This window comes from Notechis scutatus, chromosome 5, assembly GCF_049901735.1.
Source record: "Notechis scutatus isolate UNSWTSFEM ecotype Mainland chromosome 5, rNotScu1.2, whole genome shotgun sequence".
NCBI lineage: Eukaryota > Metazoa > Chordata > Lepidosauria > Squamata > Elapidae > Notechis > Notechis scutatus.
In genome coordinates this window covers 86,850,670-86,871,810 of record NC_142013.1, presented here as the reverse complement: position 1 = coordinate 86,871,810, position 21,141 = coordinate 86,850,670, and the positions used below count along the sequence as shown (strand labels likewise).

General features: G+C 37.8%; 1 protein-coding gene across 1 annotated transcript in view; it reads right to left on the bottom strand.

Annotated features, from left to right (window-relative positions):
- Nucleotides 1-21,141, bottom strand: part of TUBGCP3 (tubulin gamma complex component 3) — a 69,614-nt gene that overhangs the window by 28,278 nt on the left and 20,195 nt on the right. Inside the window, exons 6-11 of the mRNA XM_026668888.2 lie at nt 20,585-20,757; nt 11,980-12,098; nt 11,254-11,379; nt 9,066-9,134; nt 8,068-8,200; nt 5,162-5,328 (exon numbers count right to left, since the gene is read on the bottom strand). Coding sequence (XP_026524673.1) covers nt 5,162-5,328; nt 8,068-8,200; nt 9,066-9,134; nt 11,254-11,379; nt 11,980-12,098; nt 20,585-20,757 — 787 coding nt within the window. The remainder of the gene's footprint in view (nt 1-5,161; nt 5,329-8,067; nt 8,201-9,065; nt 9,135-11,253; nt 11,380-11,979; nt 12,099-20,584; nt 20,758-21,141) is intronic.

Sequence of the window (21,141 nt, the reverse complement as noted above, 5' to 3'; positions counted from 1 at the left end):
CCCAACCACCGGGCCGCGGACCGGTACCGGGCCGTGGAGCACTCTCTACCGGGCCGCAAAGAATTTTTTTTTTAAAAAATGGCGGCTTTCTTCACCTTCGGTGAATGCTGCTGGGATCGGGGATCAAGGACACAAATGAAAGAAGGGGAGGGAGGAAGCAACCGAAGCCTGTACTTCTCTCTGGGTCAGCTCTCTCAGTCGCTCTCTCGCTCCTCCACCAGCCCAGGAAGAAACTGCTTCAAAGAGCGGGGGGCTTTTCCTGTCGCCGCAGCGCCTCCGAGCGCCCGTTTCTCCCCACCCCACCCGCCCGCCCGCCCGCCGGGTTCAACCCAGTGCTCCGTTCTGCCTGCCTGCCTGCCTGCCTTCGTTAATGGTTGAATCGGAACAGCTTCGGCTGAGTAAAAGAGGCGAATAGTTATTATTCTCAGCCGAAGCTGCTCCCAAACAACCAGAAACTAAGGCAGGCAGGCAGGCAGGCAGAACGGACACTGTGGATTGCAGCAGCGCGGGCGGGCGGGGTGGGGTGGGGTGAACGGGCGCTTCGGAATAGCTGCGGCGACAGGAAAAGCCCCCTCTTCTCTCTCCCCCGTCCTTGCAAAAATTTTCTGCTTGAAACCGGTCCCTGGTACAAAAAAGGTTGGGGACCACTGCCTTAACAGATACAGTACCAACACCTTGACCTCTTCCTTCCCATAGGATGAACTTTGTTATTTCTTTTTCTAGCTAAATGCAGTAAATAACCTCTGGAGTATCTTGAGGAGACTGGGCCTCAGGAATGGCCTCCTGTAGAAGTTCTATCAGTTTGAACATTATTTCCTTTCTGAAAAAAGTTAAAAACAGAGCTTTTCCAGAGGGTTTTTGAGGTCTAACATGTTGTATTGCTTTCAGACATTTATTCCTAAGGTATTTTTATTTTGGCATGTTTATTTTATTGATATGAGCCATCTTCAACAATTGTGAAGAGTTAGAAATAGATGAATAATTTTTTTTTACTTTATTTATTTATATCCTGCCTTTATTGTTTTTACAAATAACTCAAAGAGTGACATTCTCAAAAATTATCAATAAATTTACACATTTCTCTGTTGGTTCTCTATAATTATGGCTGGACACCTCATCAAAGGAAAGCACACAAAATTCAGGTATTAAGACAAATGTAAATTAGTACCTATCACTGCCTGTTTATCACCATGTCTGGTTTAAGCAAAGTAATTTATTTCAATCGTGATTTGGTCACTTGCCTTGCTAAATACTCCTTTCCTCCAGGCCAAACTGCCCCTTTCATTTGCCTGCATATTCATCTTATATCTCAATTATATATCCTTGCTTTGCTCATTCCCTCATTCTCTTTACTGTGGTAATCAGGGATCCTAACCTTACATTGCCCCTACTAATATATTATACAAAATGAAGAGGAGGATCTTCGTTTGTTAGCTCCTCAAAATAAGTACACACAAACCTATACATGCATATAGTTTTAATATTAGCATTATTGAAGTATTAGCATTGGTACATGTTATTTATAAGGCTATTTTAAATCCATTTGGTTCCCAATGAAATGGAAGAAAAAGATAAGATTGTTTACACAACAATGGAAGTAGGCACATTTAAACAATATTGGAACTTCTATATACAATGAAATAAATCTCATTATATCCATTCTAATGCAAACACTTTAGTTGTATGTCTTTGATTATTATCTTCATTATGAACGGAATGCAATTTCTGAGTTGGATGTTTTGGCTATTTATATGCATACCTCCTAATCCCATGAACCAGACCTTGTCTGAAAGTAGATTACTCTGTTTTTATGTAAGAAGAAACAATAAGAACTCGTAAAGACATCCCATTTTCAATTTTTTAAATTTATTTATGAGTAGACAAGATTAAGGCATCTGTCTAAACCACATACTCGATATGTGCTATACAAAGAAGTACAAGCAAAAAAGGAACTAATATGAATATGTGAAAAGGGGCGAGGGGAAACAGACCCCAAAACATAACAATCAACCACCATCCCATATACACATTTGCAATGGAACATAGTAGTAACTCATAAATATGTATACCCAACAGATATACTTACTCATTTAGTAAAGTATATGTTTTAAAGGACCATTTTCTAGAATTTACTATAGCTACTCTGCTCAACAACAGGCATGAAACCATAATTGAAGTATTCATGAAAAAATATAATTTTAAATCCCTCAGACAATTAAATCATCTTTCAAAACCATGAAAATGTTCATTTTATAACCAGGGCAAAGTAATATGCAATTAGTGTATTTAGAAAACACTATTTTTATATTTAAAAAATACAAAAAGCAAGAAGAGCATTTTATAATAATCCTATGGGGGGAAAAAAGATCTTGAAAAGGGTGAAGGAAACCAAGGTCAGAACATAATTGCAATATAATTATTTTATTGATTCAGTTTACCCATTCAAGGTTCTTTGAGTTATGTTATTATATCTAGCACAAAAAAAATTGCAGGAGAAATGAGAAATCATAGTACAATCTAAGTGATGAATATATGCCAAGGCCTTCCAACCAACAGATAACAAGGGTGATTTTCTGCTGAGGAAATTAAGAGCCTGTTTACAAAAGCAATCAAAGTCCTAGAGGAAAACCCACCTTTTCATTTGCCCCCGTGTAATGAGGTCCCTCTTTTCTTCCCAAAAACACTATATGACAGGCTTTTTGTAAGGGTCATATTCACCAGGATATTCGCTATAGTAGAATGTTCTTGGGGTTTTCACTCGTAAGATTTCTATGTCAGATGGAACTTTATTTTACTAATTAAAGTTCCAAGTTTATAATGGATGTTGTACATTTATCCTAGTACATAACCAAATTAAAATTAAATGCTGTTAATGGACATCCTCCATATATTTTGACATTAACTGAGAAAATTTCTCAGCCAACATGGCTGCTTTTAAAAATTTGAGAAGTTATTAAATTTACAATTTACAATCTATTTCAACAAACATTAAGAAATATTAGATATTTTTTTTTAAATCAACTATTGCATATTCATCTTAGATCTCTGACAACTATGGGACATGGTTCCTTGGATCCTGGTCATTTTACCCTAATACAAAGATATGCATGTTTTTTTTACAGCCAAACCTGCAGGACTAATTTAAAAATAATTTATTGATTGGTTTATGGGATATAGACATTGGACCTTCAGAACAGTAGAGAACAGAACAGCTTTATGTGACTAAGTATAATTAGAAACACAAAGGATTTGTTTCCAGTGCAGAAGCTCTCAGTGTACATGCAAAGCAACAGAGTAGTAATAATCATAATACCAATAAGAGGGGGTAATAAATAAGATAATTAGGATAATAATAATAATACTAGAGCTATACAACATGGATAAATATATTTAGACACAAGAAAGGATTGTGAGAATTAGGTGTTCAGCAAACTGATGTCATGAGGGAAAAACTGTCTCTGTGTCTAGCTGTTTTGGCATGCAATGCCCTATAGCGGCATCTGGAGCGGAGTAGTTGAAACAGTTTATCTCAGGATGTGAGAGGCCTGTAGTTATTTTCTCAGTCTTCCTTCTGAACTGTGCAATAGGCAGGTCTTCTTTGGGAGGCAGGCTGGTTGCAATTGTATTTTTCTAACTAACTATCCATTGGAATCTGTACCTGTCCTGTTTGTTTGCTGTACCAAACCAGACAGTTATAGAAATACAAATGATACTCAGTAATTCCTCTGTAGAACTGTATCAACAGCTCCTGGGGCAGTCTGAATTTCCTGGATTGATGCAGGAAGAACATTTTTCATTGTGCCTTTTTAATGATGGTTCTAATGTTAGATGTGTTAGGTATAACATTGATACCAAATATGGTTTGGGTGAATAAATATATAAAACTTAGATATCATGGTTTAAGTGCTTATCACTTTAAGCACAATGTTGCAGGCAATTAGCCGATTAAGGGTGCGGTTAGAAGTTACAATATAAGGAAGCATTAGAAGCTGGAAAGCTTACTGTGACTAACTGTGAATACTGTTTGTACTGTGCCTGTGACCGAGATGATCCTGTCTGCTACTGTTTGCTGATTTACTGCGGAATTCAACTGTTCTACTGTTTGAGCGTCTTGCTGAATATCCAGCGTTTGTTTCTCTGGAGAGAGGCACCGGAGGAGGAGAAGATATCTTTATCGGCTGATAAAGATATTGTAAGGACTCTTAACTTGGACTGTAATAGTGAGTCTTACTGGATGGAAATATAGTGAATGACAAATGGACTGAATGACAATGCTTTAAACTCTAAATGGATTAAAAACTATTTAAACTACAAACAGTGTTTGTGTTCAGTGTGTGTATACTCTGGGGCCCTTCCACTCTCGTTTGGCTGCCTGGCTTGACTACTGCTGCAATACTCTGCTAGGGGTTAATCCCCAAACACTAACAAGATGTCCATTTTCAAATCCTGGGAGGTTATAGAACCCCAAAATTTGAAGGACTCTACTACTGTTATTGTGCTGTCTAATATAGTAAGAGGTGATAGAATAGAAGGGCTTCTCCTAAAATTCACTCTTATCTCTACAGTTTTAACCATGTTCAGCTCCTAATTGTTCCGGCTGCACCACACAGCCAGTTGTTCAATCCCCCGTCTATATGCAGACCCCACACTGTCTCGAATGATACCAATGACTGTTGTATCATCTGCAAACTTTAGTACTTTAACAGAAGGATCCCTAAAGATGCAGCCATGAGTATAAGAAAGAGAACAGCAATGCAGAGAGCACACATCCGAGAGACGCCTATGCTAATTGCTAGGGTATTAGATGTGATGTTCTCTAGCTTCACCTGTTGCTTCCTATCCGTCAAAAAGTTAATAATCCACCTACAAGTATGGAGAGGCAGAGCTAACTGAATCAGTTTAGAGTGACGAATTTCTGGAATGATGGTATTAAATGCCGAGTTGAAATCTACAAAACGGCCTTGTAAAATAGGTCCCTGGGGATTCAAAATGTTAAAAGATGTAATGCAGTGCATATTGAGTTATTTAAAAATGAAGTTATTAATTAAATTAAATATTAAGCTCATTTTTAAATTTTACTAACAATTTACTAACATAAGTTGAATATTAAATTTATTATTAAATAATATTTAGTTATTTAAAAATAATTTATATAACTCACTTCATGGTATGTGTCTTCCAATTCTCCATCATAAATCCAACGATAAAGAAAATTCAGGATAGGATGTGATACAAGGCCAAGAATATGTTGCACCAAGGATTTCATGTAGGGATCACCTGTTTTACTGTAGGCATGAACAGCTGATGCAAGTTCACCTCCTTTTCTTCCTGGAATAATAGAGTGTATAAAGTTTGATTGATGGAGAATCTACTAGATTACTAGAATAACGCATTATGATATGGGATACCTTCAATACTTCTGTACTAAGGCATTCCTAAGCAAATAGCTAGGAATGAAATTCTGAACTGACACCACAGGCTAGAGAATGAAGCCACTGTTTCTCTACCTTTACTTCCTGGTGCTATTAGCTTCTTACGTAGCTGATTGGAACTTGGCAGAAGGCACCCAATGCAGCACAACCAGGTGAGAATGTTTCCTGAAGCCATTTAAGCAACTGATTGCCCTCTGCAAAGATGAGGGCAAATTTCCTTCTTAAACCCTCTGCATTATAAATCCAGCCTGCTTCCCCCCAGCCCCACCCCTATTATAACTCACACAAATATTGACAGAATTATTCCTGGGAAATTCCAATTCCCGACGTATTTTCCACACAGTTATTCTCTCCATCATCCACACCCTTTCATTCCATGTACAAGAATATCCGGAGCAACGGGAAAAAGAAGAATATCCCACTCATATTGAGAGTGGAAGGCATGAGCATAGACACCCTCAATTTTTCATAGCAGAGCATTCCTCTTCAACCAAAGATGATTAGGACAACTGCATTTTCAGAATTCTCCCTGTCACCTTCTGGAATCTCCTGCAATCCAGGGGAAGGTGAATCATGGAGACAATCCAGGTATCTCTGCACCTCAATCATTGAACAAGTAAGAAAGATGCCTTGACAGAAGTACAAAGAAGTTTACTAAGGCAAAAGGAGCTGAAACAAGCTAACATTTGGAAGTGGTTCAGGCAGAGGCCTCCCTGGTTCAATGGAGTATAAGAAAGGGAGGAGACACAATACAATCTGATTTGCAAGATTTTGTTATTTTTGCCAGTTGCAATAAACATAGTTTAAGCCTTCCTGTGGAGTAAATTCTTGGTTTCTCAACCTAGCGGGGACGAGTGTCATCAATACCAGGTATTCCTCATCTCCAGTAATTGGAGTTTCTAGCAGAAGTTTTTCATGTGGCCTATTCTGTCTTTTGATTTACTTGCTAAATATAAAGACAGATAGAATAACTCTACAAATTCTTCCATAGTTTCTTTTATTGGATTATATTAGGTATCCTCAAGGTAACTCACAGTTATGTCGAGATGCATCTAACGTCCAATTATTTGCATAGTTGAAATCACAGTGTAAAATGATAGTAATCTTTCTACCCCATATTTCATCCCATAGTAGTAGAGATGCTAGCACAAGGCTGAGTTCAGGCAAGAGTGAAGAAACCTCCCCCAACCCATCAAGGGTCAATTCAGTGACCAATCAGGGTTACAGATGTGGCCACATGACATGAACTACATTTTCCAGGATACCTTAACTACATTTACCATGATGCATTCCCTTAAGGGAACAGCTCCCAATTCCTAACAAACTATCCAATTCCCATTAACTCCAAACTGTCTGGACAGCACATGGCCAATTATTGTTTCACTGGAAACAGTAAAAGAGAGAAGGTGTAATGGTTGTCAGAAATGGCCGCTGCCGCCAAAAAAGGGGGCGTTTAGCAGCAGATGCGGCTAGCTCAAGTCAAGGGAAAGTGGATCGGGAGAAGGCGAGTTAAATAAGACGCCGCCTCCCACCCCCAGCCCGGGCCACACGGGCTCTCGGGGTCACCTCCACCCAAATTCCAACCAGAAAGGGGGAAAAAAAATAGGTCCACCAGCAAGGAAAGTTTAAAAATTAAATAATAAGCAAAAAAACACAAACCGGAAAAAAGGCGCCAAAAACTGAAAGTGCTAAACTGGCAAGCCAGCTAGCTGTCAAACCTGATCTATGCCTCTCTAAGACAAAAAACTTAATCCAGGGGGTAAATATTCTTCTACAATCCTAACTATTCAGAGCCCTTAAAGGGTGATCTGAACACGCTGAGACCGAGTGAAGAACTGGGGACCGTTACCAGAGGGTGTGTCCTCAGTTTTTCAACACGGTCTGCAGAGCTAGGAAACTAGAAACTACCCATCCTGGATTCTCCCTTTGGCTCAGTGGAGAAGGGAAAGGGGGACATTATTGAAACCTTTAAATACATTAAGAGTGTGAATAAGGTTCTGGAAGCTGTATTTTGAATATTAAGCAAAAATCAAGAAAACAGAGGCATAACTTCAAACTGACAGGAGAAATTCAAAAGTAATGTTAGAAAGTATTATTTCCCAGAAAGTGTAATGGAAGTTTGGAACCAGCTTCCTGTCAAGGCAGTAGGTCAATCATCAGTAACTGAGTTTAAACAGGATTTGGATAAACAGATGTCTATCGTCCAACAAAAAATTAAAAATTTAAAAATTTCAAAGGGCAAACTCGGTGGACCACTAGGTCTTTTTTGCCATCAGTTTTCTGAGTTTGTTTCTGTACAAGGGAGGTAAGAAGTTCAGTATGTAACTGTCTGGATCAGACTGCTTTTGGGGAGTGTCAAGAGTAGGTTCTTGGGAAGGAATGATCACTGAAGAAAAGGGAAAGTATAAGTGAATGATGATAGTATAAAATGATTTTTTCTCTATTTCCCTTTATTATTTCATTTTGATTACTATTCCTTATTCCCTTTCTCCTTCCACACAATGTTGCTTATCCCAAAATGTATATATATGTAATACTATAGTCCTGACAATTCATCTAACTGGGAGCTTGTGGGGTATCGGTATTATTTTAACATTCATTTTTATTTTATACGCAATTGGAAGTATTGTATTACCATGACAGTGATCAACTAGAGCTGCAAGAGTTTTCAATCTTATTTTAGGATCATACGTCCAGACTAGCAGACGGCGAAGGGTTAAACTGCTTTCAACCCCCAAGTTGACACCTTGATCATCTTCTACCTGCAACTGAAAAAAAATAATCAAGAGATCAAAAAGAAGTTTTATACCAACATTCTACGCATACCAACTCTGAAATACATTGCACCAAATTTAAATGGGACTTAATCTCTGTTAGCAAGATAAAATTATTTCTTCAAACCTTCCTCAATCAAGAATGAAAATCTCGTTTTATTTTAGTCTCAGTTTTTAATCTCATTGAAATTAATGACCCATGCATTTATATATTTATATATTTTACTTGATTGTTCACTTTCTGACTGGGGTTTATGTGGAAAATGTTTGTGTGTGTAAAAAAACATGCTTGGAATAACACATTAGAGAATCATCAGAACTGGCATTTGTGAAAATATATAAAAGAAAACCTGTGCTTATTAAATAAATCAGAAAGCATATATACGGGAAATTATAGATAATAAGAAATAAAGTTTTAAACCCCAAATGTTATAATGATTTGCTATAAAATAGTTGTTCAACAATGTTTCTGTAATAATAGCAACATTTAATTCTGTATTAATTTCATGTTATATAAATGCAAGAAAGATTATAAAGTGCAATTATTAGTTTAATAGCTCAGAAATAATATTCTAACAGAACTGACCATACACAACAAAGTGACCAATATGTGATACAACAGAAAATGGATAGTGGAAAATTAGCAGAATTATGATATTTTGTTTTCTTGTCATTCTTAGGCAACACAGTTTAACAACTATTTATAAATCTATAATAGAGGCTACAGCTCTCCAGAGATTATTGTACTACAACTCTGGCTATAGTTGCCAGGAACCGAAGTCTCAATTCCTCTTAACATGTAACAACCCATTCCTGAAATACAGATGCACAACTGTCAAATTGTGTGGACTTTATTTACCTGTGAGTGTAAAACAGACAATAATCTGTAGTATTCTTTAAGTTCTTGGTTTAAGGCAGCACAAAAACTCTAAAAAACAAAAAGAATCAAAACAATTATTATACTTCAATTATATTAGGGCAGTATGAAGGATTATATTCTGTTGATTCAAAATTCATTGGAGGAAGTAAAGTACCTTGATCTCTTTCTGTCAGATTTCACACCTGTATGTCAAAGAAAATGGCACCGTTCAATTCTAAATGACTTTCAATGCAACCTGGACAGAAGGAGTACAATAACCAGCCTAGGTGATCTTTTCAGTTAGGATGGAAGGAATTAACTGTCCTCAAGAGGTTAGGGTTGGTAATTGCATTGGTTGGGTTGGGTTTGTGCAACATATGTTGGGAATGTTAGGTAGGCAGGCCATTCTAATGGAAAAGTGACCTCCAATTTGGGACTAGCTTCTTGCTTACCAACCTCATCCTAAAGAAGAGGTAGCTAGATTGCTGGTGCCATTGATCTTAAAAGTGCTGATGGCGTGTTGCAGATCTATTTGCAATAAATCTGTCATCATCTATTATTTAACAATGAATGAGGCAATGTGACAATGTTGCCATGTCCGTTATCAGGTTCATCAGAATCAACATCATGACCGTTGTGTTAGGAATGGCTCTGATAGTGGTAGAAAATTTGACTATGACCAAGCAACTGTGCAGAAATATTGTGATGTAAGGGTCCATATGATGCTGTTGAATGAAAACTTTCAATAGTTTGGTTATAACAATGATATTAAATTGATGATTTTTTTAAAAAAGTACATTTTTATGTGAGTAGTTTTTGATTGCAGTAGCCACAAATATGTTAAAAAATAAAACAAACCACTTCAAATCCATTGAATGGAGTACAATCTGTAATGTAGTAACTGAATAACAGAATGTTTATATGCAATATTCTTCATCAAGCAGTGTAATGATTCACTGAATACATTCAGGGACTGTGGATACTGAAATGAACCGTTTAAAAAGTTAAGAGCGTGTCTGTCTTTAGAAGATACCCACAGTCCTTATTGAGAAACATAAATAGCAAGTAATCTGCATAAAAGAAAAGGAGAAGATAAAACAGCAAATTGATTAAAAAAATCAATCTACCAAATATTAAAATCAGATTAATAAGGAGTTTAAAGTAGTGAACTGAAGGAAAAAATTTAAACTCATTAAATTTTCACCTTGTAATTTTTTAAAGCCAGATAATAGAAAGAAAATACCGCTATTTAAGTATTTTATTTAAATGTCAAGCTGTAATCTTGAGAAGATTGGTAGAGGGAGAGGGAGAAAGAGAGAAAAGGCAGTCCATGTGCTACAACAATTTGGAAACAACATGCACAAATCATTCTCCTTGACATTTCTCCTTTCCTCATCTCTGCTGTATTGCCAGAAAGATCTAGCAGCACATCCAACTTCACACGTTACCGTAGAAGCAAAGGAAAGGAAAGCTGCCTTACAAAATCACTTGAATTTTGTTTTTCTACAAACCAATATCAACTATTTCTATTCTATTCTGCCCAAAACATGTACGATCCATAAGATTAAATTACAGTTAAGATTTAATTGGGTAATGGAAGGATGCAATCCATAGTTATATAGAAAATGCCCTTGGAAAATCAATGAGACCGGGAGATCTGAAAATAAACAGTAGTTCACTAATTTGGGGTTTGTTTGTTTTTTGGGGTGGGGGGGACACTGGAAGCGAAGACCATGGGACACTGCAACTATCGTAATTGTAAGCCAGTTGCCAAGCATTCAAATTGTGATCACATGACCATGGGGATGTTAGGATTAGGGTTAGGATCCCTTTTAATTCCCCTTTGTTTAATGCCCATAACTTGAAACAATTGTAATTTCAAATAGCTGGTTGATTGCTTGATTGCTAAACTAGAAATCAGAAATGTCACAGTTCAATCCTCAGATACTTCACCACTACTATCTGTGTGCTGAAGGGATGTGCCAATTCAGTATCTTTGGTTTCCTCTCTGAGAATATCAGGGAGATATTCATGAGGGACCATGTATCCAAACAAACCATCCTAGACTCCTCCTGCTCCCCCTGGATTCTTCTAGTTGACAGTTTTTATTTTATAAGTAAGTAGCCAGCAGGAGGGCTTGTTGTTTCTCAGCAGAAATCATCAAAGAATTCTCATTTTTTTCACATACCTGACCCACCAGTCCAAATGCACGGTCCATGCTTCTCTGGTCGGTATATTTTCTTATTTTATTATGCAGCCATCCTAATTCAGCAAGCCGGCTTGTGGTGTCTCTGAGAGATTTACAAAGATTTGCCTAAAGGATTAAGGTACAAATTCTAAGTAAACAAACTGCAAAACTTATGTCCCCAAGCACAGTATAACTTATGTCACCAAGCACACTACTCAATCTACATACCAGTATCTGGGTTTTTCTGTTTTAATCTACCCCATCGTATTATGATCACAATGGCTTGCAATAGGGCAGATTACTTGAAGAACTTGCTCCTGTATAAACCTATATGTAGCTAAGATTGATTATCAGAAACCTTTCCACAAGGTCAGCCAACTGTAAAAATTTGGCGAAGAGCAAGTTAAAAAAAAGGCCATTTCTATCTTTGCCTCTATATTTGGATGCCAGATTTTTATTCCAAGGTCAGATAATATTACTTCTGAGATTGAATTTTGCTGCTCTTTTAAAAATATCTGTATATTTAATGCATGTCTGATATTTAACTATTGTTTTGTGGTCTTTTTGTTTTATTATTAACCACCTTGGATATCAAAAATGTAAGAATATTATTGAGAATGCTTTAAAAAAAAGGTTAAATGAATAATGCATTATAATCTATGCACGCAGGCATATTCAAGTTTGATCTTCCCCTTCTACACTATGTCTAATAAGTTAACACAGTACCTTTGCATCTACTTTGTAACAGTTTTCTGAATTAAACATCTTAATGATTTTGCCATCTATTCCCTGGAAAACATATAAAATGTCTCTCACAAGGTATGCCTCGGTTATTTCAATAGATCCTGTAAAAACAAAAAGAGATCAAGACAGTTCAAAGATTTGTTTAAATGTATTTGTTCATTTTTCTTTCATAACAAAACAGTATGTTAGCATCCACAGACTAATTTCAGTTTGAATGTGATGCTATCACTATTTTAATAATCTTTGATATATATTAAATTGTAAAAATACTAAATTCCAATATACATGAACATGTATCTATTACAAAATAAATTAAACTCAGAAAATACTAAGATTCTGGTGTTTTTTAAATATTCCCATCACTTCTTTCTTCATCCATCCATCTCACATTTAATTCTGGAAATTCTATACTCAATAAATCATCATATTCTTTTTAAAAAAATCTAGATTATTACTGAATGTTTCAAATTTCAAATATCTACAGCATAGATTTAAAAATTAAACAACACTAAGACTTGTAATTTTCCCCACAACATACTTAGTAATCATACTATTCATAAAATCCATCTGTTGTCTTTATAAATATTCTTTAACTGGGAATATGAATGGTTTCAGAAGCAGTTACAAAAATAATGGCAGAATGTATCTGTTTCTTTTATTATATTTGCAAGCTAGAATGGGCTTTTTTTTTACTGACATAGTATAAATCTAGTAGGAATGGTCACCCATGCCCAAGCGGGAGACCCTACACCATTTCTGACAAATGACAGTCCAATCTCTTCTTGAAAGTCTCAACTGATGGCACTCCCACAACTTCCGAGGGCAAGCTGTTCCATTGGTTGATTGTTCTCACTGTCAAGAAAGTTTCTCCTTGTTTCCAGGTTAAATCTCTCCTTGTTCAGTTTCCATCCATTATTCCTTGTCTGGCCTATAGGAGCTTTAGAAAATAGCTTGACACCCTCCTCCCTGTGGCAGCCCCTCAAATATTGGAAGACCGCTATCATGTCTCCCCTGGTCCTTCTCTTTACCAGACTAGCCAAGCCCAGTTCCTGCAACCGTTCGTTGTATGTTTTAGCCCCCAGTCCTCTAATCATCCTGGTTGCTCTTCTCTGTACTATTTCCAGAGTCTCAACATCTTTTTTTAAATGTGGTGACCAAAACTGGATGCAGTACTCTAGGTGTGGTCTTACTAAAGCTTTATAGAGTGGTATTAGTACTTCCCTTGATCTTGACTGTATCCCTCTGTTAATACAACTTAGGATTGCATTAGCTTTTTTGGAGGCTGCTGCACACTGCTTGCTCATATTTAGCTGGTTGTCCACTAAGACTCAAAGATCCCTCTCACAGTTCCTGCTATTGAGCCTGGTTTCACCCAGTGTATATGTGTACTTTTGGTTTTTCTTGCCTAAGTGTAGGACTTTACTTTTCTCTATATCGAATTTCATTTTATTAGATATGGCACAGTGTTCTAGTCTGTCAAGATCCATCTGGATCTTGAGCCTATCTTCTTGGATGTTAGCTATTCCTGCTAGCTTAGTATCATCTGCAAATTTGGTATCATCTGCAAATCCCTCATCTAAGTCGTTAATGAAGATATTGAAGAGTACTGGGCCTAAAACGGAACCTTGTGGCACCCCACTGCTTACTTCCCTCCATGTAGACTTAGACCCATTAAGGACTACTCGTTGAGTACGGTTTGCCAGCCAGTTGCGAATCCATCTAGTGGTGGTGCTATCTATTCCACTTTTTTCTAGCTTACTAAGAAGTAGGTTGTGGTCTACTTTATCGAATGCCTTGCTGAAATCTAAATATATTATGTCCACAGTATTTTGCTGGTCTACTAATTTAGTCACTGTGTTGAAGAATGAAATAAGATTGGTTTGGCATGATCTGTTTCTAACAAACCCGTGCTGACTGCTAGTTATTACTCCAGAGGACAAGATGTTCCAAAGGGCAGGAGGGATGGCAGAGAAGGCAGCCGGAATACTCTGGTCCATGGGGCGGGCCAATCCCATTGGAATGACACAGTCCCTCAAGTAACCTGGACCTATGCCATAATCCTTTGCAATTAATTGGAATAAATTCAACCTTATTTTATACCTAGCAAAATCCAGCTGCTGGATAGTACATAGTTGTTGGCTCCATTTCTAAAATTATAAATTGAGTCATGAAATAGGCACTTCATACTTTAACATAAGCAATTTATTACAACCACATTTTAAATGATGCAAGCACACACAAAGCTTAGGATGTTAACCTTTAACACAACTCCTGAGAAGGGCGTGTACTTTACCCACTCAATTCTTTAAGAAACATACAAAGACTAGAAGGAGGCAAGATTAAGAGAAAGCTAATTAATGACATCATCAAATGATATCCTTAGGAGGGAGAATCACTATTTTACTGAGAATTATAAATATAGGTTTTCAAACAATGAAAGAATCTTTTGGGGGAAGAGGAGAGAGATTAAGAATAATATAAGCCCTTTCCTAGCTAGTCTTTTTTTTTTTTTTTTAAAACAAGTTTTATTAAAAGTTTCAACAACAAACAAATCATTACATATTGAATCTTTTCCCTGTTTTTCTACAATAATTTCCTCTAATATTCTCATAAAACACAAACAAACACAAACAAACATAAAAAAACTTTTAGTAAGTCTTGAAAGTGGCGATTATGAAGAGTTGTTTCTATTTTAGAAACAACCTTATTGTTTCTGTGTCATTTTGTGGATATTCTGCAAGCATTCCTTCCCTGCTGATAGGTATATATACTAGCAAATTTAGCTATTCTTCTATAGAATCTACACCTTGGTCCTATACAACTCTCAGGGGAATGGTGACTTTTCCTGGATTAGTACAGTTTCTTGCTTTATCCCAATCTGCTCCTAAAAATGTTACTATGACAAGCTATTTCCCAGAATTCAAATACAAGGCTTCCTTGGCTGTACAAAATTACAGCTGCATGTCTGCTTGAAACATAGTTGATGAGCTTTGAAATGTACATCATAAATGGCTTATGCTCCCAAAGAACAATGTACTGTTTATATCACAACAGGTAATCTTCCCTTAGCAACTGGTCGCTTAGCTTCCATTTGAAGTCATAGACGCCTCCCCCCAAAGTTACTTATGATTGTTTCAAAGTTACAGTTGCTGCAATCATTTGCTCTTGTGACTGACTGCAGGGAGGCTACAGCAGTCCCTCCAGCTCTGTTACCGCATTCAGCATTGGGCCTGCTTCCCAACCACCCATTATCCATCACACACTTACCTTTTGAAAATCTCCAGACCTTATTTCGTGGACAGAGAGTAGGCCATTCATCCCTGGGCCGCTTGGCTGCTTCACAGATGCAGCTGCCATTCTCAAAGTGTCCACAATTCCTTGTGGTTGCTCCAAAATGGCAGCCATTTCTGGGAGGACGCCATGTAGCCAAGGGACAAACTGCTCCATTTTGCTTCCCTAAAGGGCTCTGCACACCAGAGGAAACCTCCAGAGCTCTTTAAAAACTAAGTGTGCGATGGGTGACGGGGGGATGGGGGAGTTGGAAGGAGGCACAAGCCTATTGGAATCCAGTGTGGGAGAAAAGACCTGTGGGGACCCAGTTGGGGGTTAAAATAAGCCCAAGTGTTTTGGGGACCCAATGGGTGAGAAACGGATCAAAGGGAAAGAGTATGCCCCTGGCAGGTGGACCTGGGCCTGCACTATGCCTCCCAAGACCTCTCCCACCCGACCTCTCCCATTCTGGGCTCCACATCAAAGGAAACAGGGAATGCAGTCATTAAGTGAGGCCATCTCGCTTAGTGTCCATTACCACTTGTGACCAAAATGGGCAGTCTCCATTAGTCATAGGTTAAGGCTTGTACTTTCAGGCTTGTACCTGTACTTTCAAATATAATTATGTCATTGTAATAACTTATAGTTCTTGTTTTTTCTTTAATTTAAATCCAAAGCAGGCTTATAATGCTGTAAAAAGTCAAGTGGGATAGACAGAGTGAGGGGCTGATTATATATTACTTCAGACAGTCTTCTGCAAGAAACTATCTCTTAAAGTCCTTTTAAAGTCTTTCTTCTTTAGACTACAGCCCTGTTCCCTAGCTGGGGATGAGTAAAGCTGTATCAATTTGGCTCCTTTTACTATTTAAATAGAGTAAATCAGAATTCTATACCCACATTCATTTGTCTAAGGCAGTTTTTTTCAGCAGTCTTTCAAAATAGTTCTGGATTGGAATGTAATTTCCCAACATAGTTTTTCCACAACCTCAAATATTCTATTTTTTTTCCTGTAACTTTTTGTCCTGAGAAGTATTTGTCATTGAAGATTAAGATCGATATAGGAGGTTATGCATGTTTTATTATATTCTAGCTTTTAGTGAGAGTGCTATACTCAGTCCGTTTATTTATTATTTACTTATTTGCAATATTGGTTGACTGCCCCAATTGCTGGATTCTCAAAGGAGAATCAACAGAACAACATATGTTTAAGGTGATCAAAACGTACATATCAAAGTGGGACATCCACAATCAATTAAGTCCAATGGCATAGTGGAATAAAAATATTTTAACTGTCACATGGAATGCAAGGAGAGAGAATGTGGCACCTATGTCCAGGGGAAGCATATTGCAGAACACAGGGGTCACTACAAAGAAAGCTGGCTGTCAGAGTCAGATATTTCATACCTCCCAAGGGGATAAGACCCTTATCAGACCTTAAGATATAGATTAGACTGCAAAATCCGTTTTGGAAAGATGGTGTGTTGAATGTAAGCTGATGTTACAATGCATAGGGCTTTATCATTTATTATCTACATTCTGAATTGGCACCAAAAATTATCATTGCAGCAACCTCAAAATCTTAGTCTGGCTGCTGCAGTCTAGATCAATTATATCTTCTGTATCATTTCCAAAACCTACAGTGCAATTCAACAGTACCTTATGATTCTTGACGAATGTATCTTTTCTTTTATGTATACTGAGAGTATTTACACCAAGACAAATTCCTTGTGTGTCCAATCACACTTGGCCAATAAAGAATTCTACTCTATTCAGTCCAACCACATGGTGGTCGAGGTATAAGTTATTGTTTCTACATAGCGTTCCAACTGCTGCACTATAAGAACTTAGCAAAGGACCCCTTCAAGTCATGTTCATATCTAAGGGGAGTCCCAAGTTGTGAGCCTGCGCCTACTTCTACTCCTTGGGAGAATGTAATCCTAGATAGAGTAACTATTGGGACCAATTTTGCTGATTGTCCCAATGCTTACTGGTGAAAACGTATTGATAGAATTTCATCTGAGTTTCTTTCACTTCATCCAGATTTTTAACTTCCAAATTTAGATAGTCCTCAACTCATTTAGTGACAGTTTGAGGGTTCCAACAGCGTTGAAAAAAGTTGATTATGATCAGTTTTCACACTTACGACTGTTGCAGCATCCCCATGGTCATGTGATCAAATTTGGGTGCTTGGCAACTGGTGTGTATTTATGACAGTTAGACTGTGTCAGGGTGATCTGATCACCATTTGTAATCTTCCTAGCTCATTTCTGACAAACAAAGTCAGTGGGAGAAGACACATTCATTTAACAACCATATGATTCATTTAACAACTGCAATGATTCTCTTAACAACTGTGGCAAAAAAAGTCATAAAATGTTGTGCAACTTATTTAATAACTGTCCTGCTTAGCAACTGAAATTTTGGGCTCAATTATGGTCATAAGTCGAGAACTACCTATACCAGTTTAAGTTTTTGAGTGAAGATTCAGTCTGAGGTGGAAATGTGTAATTGAGTATAACCAAAATAATCTCTCCCTCGGGCTTCATACAAACATTTAATAATATGGGAAGAACACTGAATCCCGTGGCATCCAACATTTCTATCCCATGACTGGGCCTGAATTCTGACTGGCAGGAATTCACATTATTCCTTTCTTCTAGGATTCTCTACAGCTAGATTCCCACTATCTTCTCCACATAGTTTCCCCAAAAAAGGGAAATTGAAGAATGGGATGAAAGCATCAAAAATGTCTTCAACCTACATTTCTTTTCAATTAATTAGTTCCGTTAGCGCCACTGCTGGGAAAAAATGTTCTCACTTTACAAGAACATACACCAGCTCCTCATTTAGTGACCAAGTTCTTCAAATTTGGCTGAGTGCTGCCATCCATTCAGATAAAGTTCTCTCATACAGCTGCGCCAATGTTACTCTCTCTGCAGGGCATCGTCAGGCCCTTGAAACTTGGTTGTAAATGTGCACAGTGATCAGAAACTGAACTTTTTATTATATTATTGTATTTCAGGATGATAGTTGCTAAATAGTACCAAATTGGATGTTTCAGTAATGAGTGAAGATAGGTGAACCTGGATGGTCCATTGGAAAATCATTGGTATTTACGGTATGAATCTCTATGAAAGAATAGAGACAGAAATAGCAAACGAAAAAGGTTTTTTAAAAAGATAAAGAGATCTAAGAAAAAAAATCACTAATATTTATACATAGTTAATATCTTATCCAACATGAAATGATAATGGAGATAACAAGAAAGAAAGCTGATTTATTTTTGCTTCTCTATTTACAATAAGGGACCTTGTTACTCTTTTTAAAAAAAATTTAAAGAAACAAGCTACTGAAAAAAATAATTTCAGAATATAGAAAGGGAACAGCAGATCCACTTGGAAGACTTGATATTGAAGGACGTTGGGGCTCAGCTTCCAGGGCAACATAAACTATATCCAAAATCTTTCTGCTGGTTCAAGAGAGGAAGAATACACATTAACAGAGCCGTGATGATTCAATATCTGGAAACTGTGGGGTCAGGATGGAAAGGAGCAGATCCATGCTCAATCCTAGTAAAACCAAGTGGCAAATGAATTTTGAGGCCTACCAAATTCAAAGACTTCTATATTTAGTTCTGACTGGGTAGTATTCTTCAGAAAGACTTTGTGTGCAATCTGGGAGCCTCCTAGATTCATGACTCCTGCTAGAAAATCAGATGGCAGCCATGGCTCAGAGGGCATTTGAAGCATTACTGGGCCTATTGCTGAACCTATTAATGGATTGGGAGACCAAACACACAGTCACTCATGCCTTAAGTCACCCTTGTCTGGATTACTGCAATTCATTCTACTTGCCTGTCCTTCAAGATTCCCTGGAAGCTACAATTGGTGCAGAATGCAGTGGCACAGACAACTGCAGCTGCATCTCAATACACCCATCTAACATTGTTAGTTTGAGAGCTTTGAGGTTACCAATAGGCTTGGAGGTACAATTCAAAGTGAAATACCTTAAATATTTAAAGCTCTTTGTGGCACAAACCCGAGTTTTGTGGGACTATTTCTCTCTGATTATCTCTACCTATCCAGTAAAATCCCATACAACTGATATGTTCCAGAGCCTGTCTCTTAAGCAATATTCTCTCGTGGAACCCACAATTCATACCTTCTCTTTCACTATAATTGCCCTTTAGAATAGTAATCCCACCCAAGATCAGATGGTTCCAATTCCACCTGGTTTTTCCCTAGACATTGGATCAGGAAGAGTTTGAACCCATCTGGTTTGACTTTTCTGATTGTTGAATTTGCCTGTTGCATACTCTGTATTACGTTATCTTGCATATTATTTTTTACATCTTATTATTATAATTATATATGGAGTCATTTCAAGAGGGCAGCAACAATTTAACTAACTAAACATTACCAAGGCTGCAAGAATAGCCCTTCAACTGATTCTGAGCCAAACAAAGACTAACATCTGATTAAGGAGATGATAATCAAGCAGAAACTCACATACTTAGGCAAGTGATATGAGTGAAGTAGAAGAATATGATTATATGTGCCAGACTGATGGAAGCTGCAAGAGGAAGGCAATGGATGTCACAGAACGGTGTTGGCGAAACTATGGCACGCTGAGCCAGAAGTGGCACACTGAACCACCTCTGCCGGCACGTGAGAGCTCGCCCAGAAGAGCTCTACTGTGCATGCATGCGCACCACTGCCACCTGACAGCTGATTGTCGGGTATCTAGCGCACATGTGTGGGAGGGCCGGGGGGCGTGGGAGACACACACACACGTGCAGATGCACAGCGCGGGGGTCGTACACGCATGCACAGAGACACGCAGCAGGGGGGGTCACACGCACATGTGCAGATGGATAGCATGGGGGTGATCGCACACGCATGCACAGACGCATGGCATGCGGCAGGGGATCGCAGGTGTGTGGAGGCGCAGCACGCATTGCCTTCTGGGTGCTGGCATGAGAGTGCAAGAGCGTGTGCACAATTATCGGCACGGGAGTCGAAAAAGGTTTGCCACCACTGCCATAGAAATACCAAAAGACAATGGAGGTTATGGAAATATCCTTCAAAAAGATATGAGTTGCTGCAGGAGATTAGTCAAGATGCCAAGCATTTTTCCATGCAGTCGCCAAGAACAAACATAATGCAGTGGCACCTAAGCAACTAATAAGCACACTATGGTAGAACATTTCCAAATAAAGTTTTTAATATGAGAAAATATACGAAGCCCCCCAATTTGATAATTGGTTTAGCTTTGAAAGTTTACACACTGCAAAGTCAGTGAAATACATTTCTCTTACCACTGATGTCACCCTCCCGCCTTGATCTTGGCTGATTACGTGAAACCGTGGTTGAAAGGCCTTTTGAGGTAGAATTCTGTAATGTAGGCTGGCCTGCAGTTAACGTCCAAGCAAGCCGTGTCCCCAACTGTTGTCGGAGACAATCTCCTACTCCCGCACGTTGATAGGATTGTCTAAGAAAAGAAATCCTAGGTATTAATATAATAATGATAAAATGGCAATAAAATACATGAAATGTTTCAAATATTTTTACTTTTCCATGACTGTCCAATGATGTTCCAGCTAAGCCTAATTCAAGCTTTGCAGACAGAAAATAGATAAAATAAAGAAATACACAAATACATTAAAAAATACCATCACTATAAAAGCAAAGATTTCTTATGTGTTTCTGTCATATATAACTCCTAGCTGTATAGCCCTATAGTGTAAGAGGAAGCACTAAACATCTGTAATGTTCAGCAGACATCTTCTCTAGTATATTAAATACAGTATGGAAGAAACATATTCTCATCCCTTCAGTTGTTTGCTGCCAAAAATGTTATATAACAAAACAATGT